The 12,445-nt window shown below is 37.0% G+C and overlaps 1 protein-coding gene across 1 annotated transcript; it reads left to right on the plus strand.

The window, feature by feature from the left end:
• Window positions 1-238: 238 nt before the first annotated feature.
• On the plus strand, window positions 239-12,361 carry LOC139943288 (DNA repair protein XRCC4-like). The gene is made up of 11 exons (XM_071940118.1): window positions 239-292; window positions 1,919-2,052; window positions 2,541-2,662; window positions 3,538-3,606; window positions 4,528-4,692; window positions 5,300-5,356; window positions 5,497-5,551; window positions 7,096-7,256; window positions 8,354-8,469; window positions 9,195-9,275; window positions 10,636-12,361. Exons 2-11 carry the CDS (start codon window positions 1,920-1,922, stop codon window positions 10,748-10,750), a joined length of 1,074 nt encoding a protein of 357 aa, XP_071796219.1. The 5' UTR covers window positions 239-292; window position 1,919; the 3' UTR covers window positions 10,751-12,361.
• The last annotated feature ends 84 nt before the right edge of the window (window positions 12,362-12,445 follow it).

A 12,445-nucleotide genomic window follows, 5' to 3' on the forward strand; every position in this document is an offset into this window, starting at 1 on the left:
ACAAATCTGTAGAGTTTTTTTTTTCAATAGATGTATTTTTATCCATTAACCACATCCGATGTTAATTAAGCCCTAATCATGTGTTTGTTTCAATACAAATAAGTACTTTGTTATTCAGTTACAGTTCAATCGTTTTTTTAATCACTTGGAGTCCAAGTTGGACTAAAATGAAGACCACACAACGGCCGTAGCTCAGTGTAGTTTGTGTAGCGCCCTCTCTTGAGTAAATGTGCTCATTTTGTTTTCTTTCAGCGGTGGCTTCGTTCTGTCAACAAGCGGAGACGGCTTTAAAGTGAGTATTCTGTTTCAACCTTCGTTTGTTATATTATGTCATGTAAAAGTACTCTATAGCATTCTTTGTCTTAGGATTACACAATTTAACTGGTAATTTGGGGCTTTTATAAACGGAAACAGACACAGTGGAACACTTTTCAGTAAGTGTGCGTGCACGGACGGGCAGCATGGGCAGTGTGGAACGACCGTAGTCGTAGAGGGCACTGTCTGTAGTGTATAAAAACAACTTTAGTTTCAAGTGTAAAAAGTGGGTGTGTTGTTGAATTTGTTTTCAAACTTTGGAAAATTTTCCGTTTACGCCACCACTTTTTCATTCCATATGAAATAAATAGTACCTAATAAATTTTCCTCAATGAGATACCCCTTTTTCTTGTTTTGGTAAAATTAAAATATGAGTAAAAAAGTGGTGGCGTGACTGATATGAAAAGTTATGGCAAACTGTTGTTGCAAGATTTTTTAATAGTTATTCAGAATGTTGCTGTTGCTGGAGTAATCTGCGAATACCCACACACAACCATAACTAAGGTTTATCGCGATTCAGAAACGCAAATGCATCAGTCATGCCGGGAAGGCAACGCCCCGATGTATGATATTGTTGCAAGCACGACGTGCGCACGCATGGCCTTTATCTCTGTTTGGGTTCAACAGCACCCTCTCTTGATATTTTGCTATCCGCGATAAACCTTATAGTTATATATATAGACATTTAAACATAAATATTGACTGCCCAGGCAGGTGGTCGTCGAAAGGAAAATGCCTGGTGTTCTCGTGAGATCTGGAGCGAGTCCCTTTTTTGACACTACTTTTAAGTTTTATAAAAGCAAGAAGCTTCTTTACAAAACTGGAAACCAAATTCTCAAAAAGGCTTTTCTGTGCCCCGTGAGCCTTACATGATACATAGGTTTCATGCAGTAACTTTTGTAAGATCGACAACCTAATGACATTTTCAATTTCACATCATGTTAAAAACATGAAAATTGCCTTCCAGTGTGCATCATTTAAACAAACACAGAATTTTAAAAATATAAATATAAATAAAAACTACCTGGTGAAAAAAATAACATGTTACACTAAGTAAAATAACAAAATGTTTAGGGTCATTGTTTTTGTATTGACTACCAAAGGTATTTACTCCTAGAACTATGATGAGGCTCATTCCACTATCGTCTCGAACAAACAAAGATGATAGTGGAACAAACGTCATAGTTCTAGGAGTACCAAGGTAGGTATACCCATTCTCTAAAGACACTGGACACTATTGGTAAATGTCAAAGACCAGTCTTCTCACTTGGTGTATCTCAATATATGCATAAAATAACAAACCTGTGAAAATTTGAGCTCAACTGGTCGCCGAAGTTGCAAGATAATAATGAAAGCAAAAACACCCATGTCAGACCTTAAAAATCTAATTCTGAGGTCTTGAAATCAAATTCGTGGAAAATTACTTCTCACTAGAAAACTTCTTTACTTCAGAGGGAGGGAGCCGATTCTCACAATGTTTTTTAAATACTATCAACAGCTCTCCATTACTTGTTAACAAGTAAGTTTTTATGCCAAAAAGGTATTTTGAGCAATTACCAAAAGTGTCCACTGCCTTTAATGAAAGTTGTTTTCATTTTCCCAGAATGTCCAATCGGAGTCTGTGCCGTATCGATGTTGGTCGGCAGCCGTATTTTCTACAAACTACTCTAAGAGAAGGAGGGAAGGATGGATTTGATCTGGTCATCACCGACACAATCAACTCGTGGGAAGGGACACGTAAGGTTTTGTTGGCTTTACGTAACACACCACACCCACATGCCTAAAACTTGCCTAACTTTTAACATGTTTAAGATGCTCCCTCACTGTCCATACTAAAATTCCTCTCAAGCGTCAACTTTTAATTTTGCAGTTTCTCTTTGTTTTGATTTGGGGTTGGAAAAAAAATAACTAGATCAGTATTTGAACCAATGGCGCTCCACCAACTGAGCTACATGTATCTAGCCCTATATTGGCGGTGTCCCTATTTTGTCAATATCTTCGTTCAGGTGTGCCAGTCAGATGCCATACAACCGTTTACTGCTGTGTAGCCATGGATCACACCCAATAATAACATCTTGAGAAGCAGCAGCCAGGGGTCCCAGTCAGTTTCCCTTGTAGTTTATTCTTTGTCTCTATGTTTTAGCAATTGAATTCAAAATAGTATTACATCTTCATGTAGCCATAAAGTGGTTTTAAAATATTTCCTTTATTCTCTTTACTTTCAGTTTCCTTAAAGAGACTGGAGAAGCTTGCCAAGGAAGTCAACATGGATCTTCAAGAATTTATTGAGCAAACGAAGAAAGCCCTGACGAGACAAAACATGGGAGACCTGGCATTTGAGTATCAGGTAAGCAGGCTAAAGGCAGTGGACACTATTGGTAATTACTCAAAATAATTATTATCATTAAACCTTTCTTGGTGACGAGTAATGGGGAGAGGTTGATGGTATTAAATATCGTGAGAAACGGCTCCCTCTGAAGTGCCATAGTTTTCGAGAAAGAAGTAATTTTCCACGATTTTGATTTCGAGACCTCAGATTTAGAACTTGAGGTCTTTAAATCAATCATCTGAAAGCAAACAACTTCGTGTGACAAGGGTGTTTTTTTTTCTTTCATTATTATCTCGCAAGTTTGATGACCACTTGAGCTCAAATTTTCACAGGTGTGTTATTTTATGCATAGGCCCTATATGTTGAGATACACTAACTGTGAAGGCTAGTCTTTGACAATTACCAATAGAGTCCACTGCCTTTAACATCAAGTGAGTCACTCAATAAAAGCAGACACAAGTTTGCCTGTGACACTCTATGGTTAGTACCTACCGGTTTAGAATGGAGCAGTTTTCAACATGATCTTGTAAGGCACGTGATATTCTTTCTACTTTAGTCTGTTTTCTTTTCTTTTTTGCCCTTAGAAAGATCTAAACAAATTTTATTAATTAGGCCTGAATAGTCTATTACAGCCTAAACCTTAAGTGGATACGTAGGTCAGCTCTCCTTGTACTAAAAAGTGTTCCTACTTTTTTTCAAAGGACCAAATATCATGCCTGTTTTTTTTATCTTATCAAAAGTTCATGAGACATGAACATGTAGCTTAGGGTATCACTAATTGTACGCATATTTATAACTGTTGTTACTCAAAACACAAAAAGAAAGAAAAGGATAATACTTTGTCTTTGTTATTGTCTTTTTAGAAAGTGATCAATAAATGTTTTGTCTCGTAGATGAAACCGTCTGATGGCAGTGGGTCAGAGTTCTCCTGGAAGAAAGTCATGACAAGTGGAAACATCAAGGTAGGTTTGTCCAAAATAAATCTCGTTCAGCAATCCAATTTGACATTGTGTGCAGTTTTGTTACTTTTTTCCCCACCAAATCTTCAAGTGTAGGTGTATCTGAAAAGCAACACTGTAATATTTGTTGTTGACTTCCGGATGGTGTCGTCCCTCAACCTTTTAGTTTTTATCATGCCCTGCCTTCCACCTCTGTGGACTCAGGTTTGAATACCTACCGTAGACGGACGTGGCATGAGGATCTGGTTTTCACTCCCTGTCCGATTATTCAGGTCTTGTCTCTTTGAAATTCTTATAATTCTAAAGCTCTGCAAACCATAAAGCAATGCATTAGTTTCTGTACATATTTGCTCTGCATTTTTAAGGCCATGTCACACAGGGTAATTTTGTTCTTGTAACACCAACTGCACTTCATGCTTAAAGACACTGGTAGTTGTCAAAGACCAGTCTTCTCACTTGGTGTATCTCAACTTATGCTTAAATAACAAACCTGTGAAAATTTGAGCTCAATTGGTCTTCAAAGTTGCGAGATAATAATGAAAGAAAAAACACTCTTGTCATACGAAGTTGTGTACTTTTAGATGCTTGATTTTGAGACCCTCAAATTCTAAATCTGAGGTCTCGAAATCAAATTCGTTGAAAATTACTTCTTTCTTAAAAACTTTGTACTTCAGAGGGAGCCGCTTCTCACAATGTTTTATACCATCAACCTCTCCCCATTACTCGTAAGGTTTTATGCCAATAATTATTTTGAGTAATTACCAATAGTGTCCACTGCCTTTAAGGAAAACTTGAGCAGCACACAAAGGATGCCTTCCAGCTGTAACTATCTCCAGGAAAATAATGAGAAATGGATTCTTCTCATGAATGACATGGCCTTGAGATTTTAGAGAGAGAAACAATTTTTGTTAATTATTTTTTCAGTTCCAACTTGGTTCGGTAACCCTGGAGGTTGCTGAAGACCCTTCAGAGGCCATCCAAGAATTGTTCATCTTCACAATCCAGAATGCCGCTTCCTTAAGAGAGAACATCAACGTCTTAGAAGGAGAGAATGAACGATTGTCGACTGAGAGGGCAAATGCTCTGAAAGTAAGTTTTATAAGGGTCTGGGTACTTTTTCTAGAACACAAAACAAAATGTCCACATTATTTGTATGTGCTTTGTGCATTTCTTGATTTCCTAAATGCCTCTCTGTTTCATTTTATGCGGTTTACTTTAAATAAACTTACTTGTTGTATTCCTTTTCATTTTAATGTACACTGTTTTGTAATTCACCCAGTTGGCTGCAGTGAGCAGTTTTTTAATCAACCATAGTAATTTAATAGCTGAAGTCCACAGATTTATGCAACCTACACAGTTTGAAGAAAATGATGGTAGAAAGCTTCCCTGAAAACATCACTTGCTGTGAAGCTGTAGTTTTCAAGAAATTAGTAAAACAATGTCGTGAAAATAAGTTTCATCCCAGTGACATTGTTTTACACATTTCTCAAACACTACAGCACCTCAATATTTGAAGGGAAGCATTCTACTATCATTATCTTCAAACTGTAAGTTAAATGTAAATCTGAAGCCATTGTGTTTTGTGTTACAAAAAGTATCCAAACCCTTTGAGAAATTGTATACATAAAGTCTGCTTGTTTTCAAAAAAATGTGCAACGAACATATTCAAATGTTGAAAATGTTTTTGTTTTTTCAGAGACTGGAAAAATGTGTTAATTTGCATAGTGAAATGGAACAAGAACTCTTCTCAAAGGTAGGTTACTTAAAAAAAGAAAATGTTTCCTATTATTTAGGATCACACTCAATGCTCTTGAGTAATTGTTTGTATACGTCCTACTTGCAGACACTCATCAATTTTGTCAATCAAAGATCTTTGTCGATTTTCTTTTGCAGTTTCAAGTTGTTCTGAATGACAAGAAAGCAAAAATCAGACGTCTCAAACAAGAAGGTAAGACTTTAAACATGTCTTTGCACTGTACACAACAATATATTATCATGCATTCAATATATGGAACATATTACTTATTACTTACATCGTTTTGTTCTGGCAACTCACACCTGTTATCTCCATGTAATTCCTTTAAAACAGTGAACTTATCAGTTAAATGGAACAAGAAAGGTAGTAGCAACACTTAAATACACTTGACACTGTTGATAATTGTGAAAGCATCTAGATATCACATGGCTGTTTTCGCTTCAAATGTTTTGCAGGAATCAAGCACATTTCTACTGATGCAAATAATTCGCTGCAAAATTGTGACGGGAAAATTTGTATCACATACGCATCCACAGGAATTATGAACTAGGCTATAGTCTTTTAGTGCTACCACTACCTTCCACGTTTTATCTATCATACTAAAAATATGGCTATCTTTAATTATTATTTATGGGCATCCATGTATTTAATGGATGAAACTATTTCCAATATACAAATGATGCCTTTTGTTCATGTTTCCCTGCATTGTATGTAATACCTACAATGCATTTACCACTTTTATGGTCCTCACCAGTTTACTCCTATTGGTTCATAGCCACCAATTGTTTCTTAAAGGCAGTGGACACTATTGGTAGTTGTCAAAGACTAGCCTTCACAGTTGGTGTATCTCAACATACATGACATAAGCATCAAATAACAAACCTGTGAAAATTTGGGCTCAATCGGTCATCGAACTTGCGAGATATATAATGAAAGAAAAAACACCCTTGCCACACGAACTGTGTGCGTTTAAATGGTTGATTTCGAGACCTCAATTTCTAAATATGAGGTCTTGAAATCAAATTTGTTGAAAATTACCTCTTTCTCGAAAACTATGGCACTTCAGGGGGAGCCGTTTCTCACAATGTTTTATCTCATCAACCTCTCCCCTTTACTCGTCACCAAGAAAGTTTTTTTTTTGAGTAATGACCAATAGTGTCCACTGCCTTTAAGTAGACAATTATTTTGGCTATTATTTCCTCGCTGTTTCTGGATCGTTCTCTCAATCCCTTCCCTCTTTTTTTTTCTATAAATGGATATGTATTTGTTTGTACTTGTTTTATGCCTCTGATGAAGGTTTAATTTGAAACGAAAGCTAATGTAAGGCCATCTACCCTATTCATTATTGTTATCCTTTTATCACTGGTCCTTTATGTTATCTTTGATCCTTTGTTTTAGGTGTTCATCCTATACTTGGTTTGGCCTCCTTGGATTTGCCCAATATGTATGGTGGTTGCCCTATGTATAATATTTCTTGTAATTTTATTGTTTAAAACCAAGTTCCTAGTCTTAGACTTTTTATTTAGTGTCAATGTATTTCTTAAAATAAACAAATAATTATTTGAATTGAAAAAGTATGTATATGTATCTAATGGTTTTGCTTTTTTTTTTTACTTTTTTTTTGGCTGTATTATGTTATTTTCTCTGGTATTAATGGTTTTGCTCTATGTACATTAGTTATGGCTTTGCTCTTGTATTTTTGTAAAATGCTCATTTTCCCTCTTTATTTTCCTCAGTCAAGGATGCAATCTCAAATGCAGAATCTGCATCCAGTCATCTCCCAACAAGAGATACATCTCATCCGTCGTTGAATTCCTCAGGGGAGGAGAGTAATGAGGATGATTTTGAAGACGAGGAGCTTAAAGACGATGATATCAGCACAGATGAGGAATCCAAGGTGAGATAATGGCAGGCGGTAATAGTGCATTGAACTCAAGTTAACAATGGTCGAGTTGTCGGAGTATCTTTAAATCCTGGGCAGGACACCTACTTAGGGTGTCGTGGCCGAGCGTTTTAGAGCATTGAATTTGAGTTATGGTGGTTAAGGCTTCGGGATCACAGTTGTGTCCTTGAGCAAGATGCTTTGTTTTTTCTTCAGCTTCGCATGCATTTGGAACTCTCTACCATTTAATCTTCAAGATTGTCTTTGTACCGCAAAATTCAAATCTCCTCTCAAAACTTATCTTATGTCACAGGTTTTCAAGGACTAATTTTGTTGTGTCTGATTTTCTTTGTTTTGTTTTTGTTTAACTGCGCCTTTAACACCCAGCAGGGTGGATACGTGCGCATTACAAGTCTTATTTTATTATTTATTATTATTATTTGCTTTTCTTCACATGGGTGTAAATGGGTACCTGTGAGGGTAGAGCTTGATAATGTGTTTGAAATAGCCTTCGGACCACCACTGCAGCTCAGGGCTGTATACTCCCAAGGGAGATGAGAAAGATTACGGAAATGTAATTGGCCAAATGACCAGGGCCAAATTTTGTAGCGCTGCTAAGCACAAAAATTTGCTTAGCATGAAATTTCTTCCTTGATAAAAACAGGATTACCAACCAAATTTCCATTTGTTGCATAATGCTTGTTACTGGTATTCAGCTGTTGTTTGCTTATCCTGAAAACCACGTGGAAATTTGGTTGGTAATTCTGTTTTTATCAAGGCCAAAATGTCACGCTAAGCAAATTTGTGTGCTAATGTGTGCTTAGCAGGGCTATGAAATTGGCCCCAGGACACTAATGTAAAGCGCACTGATACATTACTGTAAAATGCACTATAAAGGTCTAAGAACTACTTGCTATTATTACATTGCTAGATGTATATTGACTGTATAAAGCACAGTGCTGCCCAAATTCCTGTGGGAAAAAAACTAGGTATCTAGAGTGTAACGTTAACCAAGCCCTTCTCTATTCCGTAGCAAATGTCTAAAGGTTTTGTTTGATGTATAAATATAAAAAAGTTTTAATTTAAAATTCTTTTTTTGTTACCCCTTTCAGTCGAGACACAAACCGAAAAAGAGAACCTTACAATCAAGTAGAGTGGAGGCAGACACAAGCTTGATTCTAGGCGATGATGAAGCAACCAATGAAGCAGCAGCTCCTATGGGCAAAAGGTATATATCGCCTAATCTGATTGGTTATTGATAAATCAAAGTAGGCTGTGATTGGCTGAAAATAAGCTAATTAAGACCTCACCAGGTTTTTTTTTTTTAGCGATGGTGAACCAACCAATGAAACAGCAGCTACATTGGGCAAAAGGTATATCGCCTTGTCTGATTGGTTGTCAAGTCAAAGATTGTATTAAATGAACACGTTGCCTTGGATCGGACGAGTTGGTCTATAAAAAGCATTTTGTAACCAGTTTTTATAAAATGCATATGGTTAGAAAGATGTTTTAAAAGTAGACACATGGTAGAATACAATGATCCACACAAATTTGCCTCGAAATTGCGTGGTTTTCCTTTTACTTTGCAAACTAACACGGTCAGCCATTTATGGGAGTCAAAAATTTGACTGCCATAAATGGCCAACCGTGTGTGTCGATGATGTAAAAGGACAACCGTGCAATTTCGAGGCATGTTTGTGTGGATCATTGTATTCTACTTTTACAACATCTTTCTCACCATATGCATTTTATAAAAAGCGGTTACAAAATGCTTTTTATAGACCAACTCGTCCGATCCAAGGCAACGTGTTCCTTTAAGGGTAAGAAGTTGCGGAAAGTGGGTGCTAGGAAGGAACAACAAGTGAGAGAACCTTCTTACTTTTAGATGAAGAACCTATGGAGGAGGCTCATTGAGGAGACAGAGTGTCTTACAGGTTTTGTGTTTTCTTGCAGGAGAAAAAGACGAGCTATAACGAGTAAACAGACGCCATCTAAACCAGCCATTCCTAAAGTGTTATCTGGCAGGACAGAAAGGTGAGTTAATTTCTTGTTTAATAGTAGATGTTAAAGACAGTGTACACTATTGGTAATTGTCAAAGACTCTCACTTGGTGTATCTCAACATATGCATAAAATAACAAACCTGTGGAAATTTGAGCTCAATCGATTGTCGGAGTTGCGGGATAATGAAAGAAAAAACACCCTTGCTACACGAAGTTGTGTGCTTTCAGATTCTTGATTTCGAGACCAAGTTCTAAACCTAAGGTCTCGAAATAAAATTATTTCTTTCTGCAAAACTAGGTCACTTCAGAGGGAGCTGTTTCTCACAATGTTTAATACCATCAGCCTCTCCCCATTAGTCGTTCTGTGAAAAAAATCACAGGCATATTACTCGGATACCTTGTATGTTTTGAAGAATCAAAGTGAAATAATGCAAAAGTATTGTACTAGATATACACTGTACAAATTATTTTTTGATGTTTAAATTGTTTAATTCATGGTTATTGTGTACACCAAAGCACGGAGAGAAAAATATAAGAAACCTAGGAAAGACATAAGCTAAGATGGCATGTGGTGTGGCGCGGCCAAGCAATCTAGTTCACCGGACCCAAGCTCTGGGTCCAATTTCATAGAGCTGCTAAGCACACAAATTTGCTTAGCATGAAAGTTTGGCCTTCATAAAAACAGGATTTCCAACCTAATTTCCATATGATTTTCAGGGAAAGCAAACAACAGCTGAATACCAGTAACGGGCAATATGCATCGAATAGAAATTTTGTTGGTAGTCATGTTTTTATCAAGGAAGAAATTTCATGCTAAGCAGATTTTTGTGCTTAGCAGCTCTATGAAATTGGGCCCAGGTGTTGCCAGCAGCAAAGTGTGGGTTGGACACCTGGTACTGCAATTACACTGGCTTCCAGTTGCCCAATGCATTCAATTCCGTACAATGGTCCACACATATAAATCCCTCAATCACTGTGACCCGGACTATCTCTACTCTCTCCTTTCACTTCAGACATCTTCTTGTCTTCGCTCTACTACTGGTAAATCCCTTTCAGTCCACAAAACCCATAAACTTGCAGGTGATAGGGCATGTTCAATTGCTGCTCCCTGACTATGGAATTCTCTACCTACCCTTACCAGAAGCTCAAACAGTGTCCCAGCCTTCAAACGTGCTCTCCAAACCCACCTTTTTGCCTCTTCGTAGCTGGTCATCTTTGTCTTTGTTCTGTCTTTTTCCCCTTCTTTCCTTCTCAGCGCCTTGTATCCTTTGGCAATTTGGCGCTTTATAAATACTGTTATTATTTTTATTATTATTACTGACACTTGTACCCTTATCATTAAAATATTATTTTAATCGCTAACCAATGTTTATGTATGTCTTTGAATTCCAGGAGTGCTACCCCATCTACACCCGGAACATCTGAAATTGGTCGCCTGTCACAAAGAACATCGAGTAAATCGTCAAAATCTGATCCCGATCCCGACATGTTGTTTGATGAATTGTGAATTAGAAACTTGTAGGTAAATCTTCATCTTCAGTGTACCATACTAGATTCTTGTTAATAGTAGAGACCGCTTTTCAAGCGCGCAGAGTTGTCAATTTTGGGTCACCCAATCAACATTGCTTTTCATTGCTTCCCTTCAAGAGGTTAATGACAAGAGGTCTCGAAACGGCGCGCCGTCCATGGTCTCGAGTCTGAATGAGAATTTGTCTTGCCAAGGTGGAACTTAAACGTTATGATATTGTTTTTATCATGTAAAGTTGGCTTACTGAAACTACTTGTCAGGTGAGGTTTGCAGTGACACCATGTGTAATGTATTTTTTGAGTTGTAGTGGTTCTAAGAAGAACCGGTGGTTAGAAGATACAACGTTTCGATCAGTCGTCTTCAGGAGAAAGTCACCTGATTTGGGTCCCTCTTTGCAAAGTTTTAAAGGCAGTGGACACTATTGGTAATTACTCAAAATAATTATCATCATAAAACCTTTCTTGATTACGAGTAATGGGGAGAGGTTGATAGTATAAGACCTTGGGAGATATACATGTAGCTCCCTCTGAAGTGACAGAGGTTTCAAGAAAGAAGTAATTTTCCACGAATTTGATTTCGAGACCTCAAGTTTGGAATTTGAGGTCTCGAAATCAAGCATCAGAAAGCACACAACTTCGTATGTCAAGGGTGTTTTTTCTTTCATTATTATCTCGCAACTTCGACGACCGATTGAGCTCAAATTTTCACAGGTTTGTTATTTTATGCATATGTTGAGATATACCAACTGTGAAGACTAGTCTTTGACAATTACCAATAGTGTCCACTGTCTTTAAGAAACTAAACATATCAACTTGGCCTGATGTTTCTCACCCAAGACAATTTTACTGAAACTAAGAGTGTTTTAACTTCTTTACAGTTTTATAGAAAATGAAAAATGGAAACCTTAAACAAACACAAATAAAACAGATTGCTACAATCAAATCGAGTTTCCTGATGCACTTATTTTCCAATAGATAGAGGTCTTTATGATAGTGGAACAAATTCCAGTCTCTAATTTCACGTTAAAGACACTGGACACCTTTGGTAATTGTCAAAGACCAGTCTTCTCACTTGGTGCATCTCAACATATACGCACAAAATAACAAACCTGGGAAATTTTAACTCAATTGGTCGTCGAAGTTGCGAGATAATAGAGGAAGAAAAAACACCCTTGTCACACAAAGTTGTGTGCTTTCATGCTTGAGGTCTCGAAATCAATTCAAATATTTTAGTGAGAAATTACTTCTTTCTCAAAAGCTAATATTTCAGAGGGAGCCGTTTCTCACAATGTTTTATACTATCAACAGCTCTCCATTGCTTGTTACCAAGTAAGCAGTTACCAATAGTGTCCAGGGCCTTTATAAAATGGTGTAACAATACGTTCGTCACCCATTAAAAACAGACATGATTTTGTCTATGAAGGGTCGGTACTTTCTGGTTTGGGAAACAACAGTTTTCAACAGGATCTTTCTTATCTGATCAATGACAAACGTCCACAAATGGTTAAGGATGTCACTACATGTGAGTTTACTGGAAAATAGGTCAATTTCGTTGACTATTTGAAATTAATAGCCTGATTTTATTTACAAACTTTTGGAGTGAACTTTGTGATTGGTGTTAATGTTTACCCTAGTGTTGATGTTTAGAGTAGCAATTGTTTATCTTTACAAACTA

This window comes from Asterias amurensis, chromosome 10 (assembly GCF_032118995.1).
Source record: "Asterias amurensis chromosome 10, ASM3211899v1".
Lineage (NCBI taxonomy): Eukaryota > Metazoa > Echinodermata > Asteroidea > Forcipulatida > Asteriidae > Asterias > Asterias amurensis.

What these genes read in the sequence shown, in the direction of transcription:
- LOC139943288 (XM_071940118.1), top strand. Translation starts at nt 1,920, where the DNA reads ATGTCCAATCGGAGTCTGTGCCGTATCGATGTTGGTCGGCAGCCGTAT. An exon ending in AGAGGGCAAATGCTCTGAAA is followed by an intron (nt 4,693 to 5,299) that starts GTAAGTTTTATA and finishes TTGTTTTTTCAG; the next exon opens with AGACTGGAAAAATGTGTTAA. An exon ending in GCACAGATGAGGAATCCAAG is followed by an intron (nt 7,257 to 8,353) that starts GTGAGATAATGG and finishes TACCCCTTTCAG; the next exon opens with TCGAGACACAAACCGAAAAA.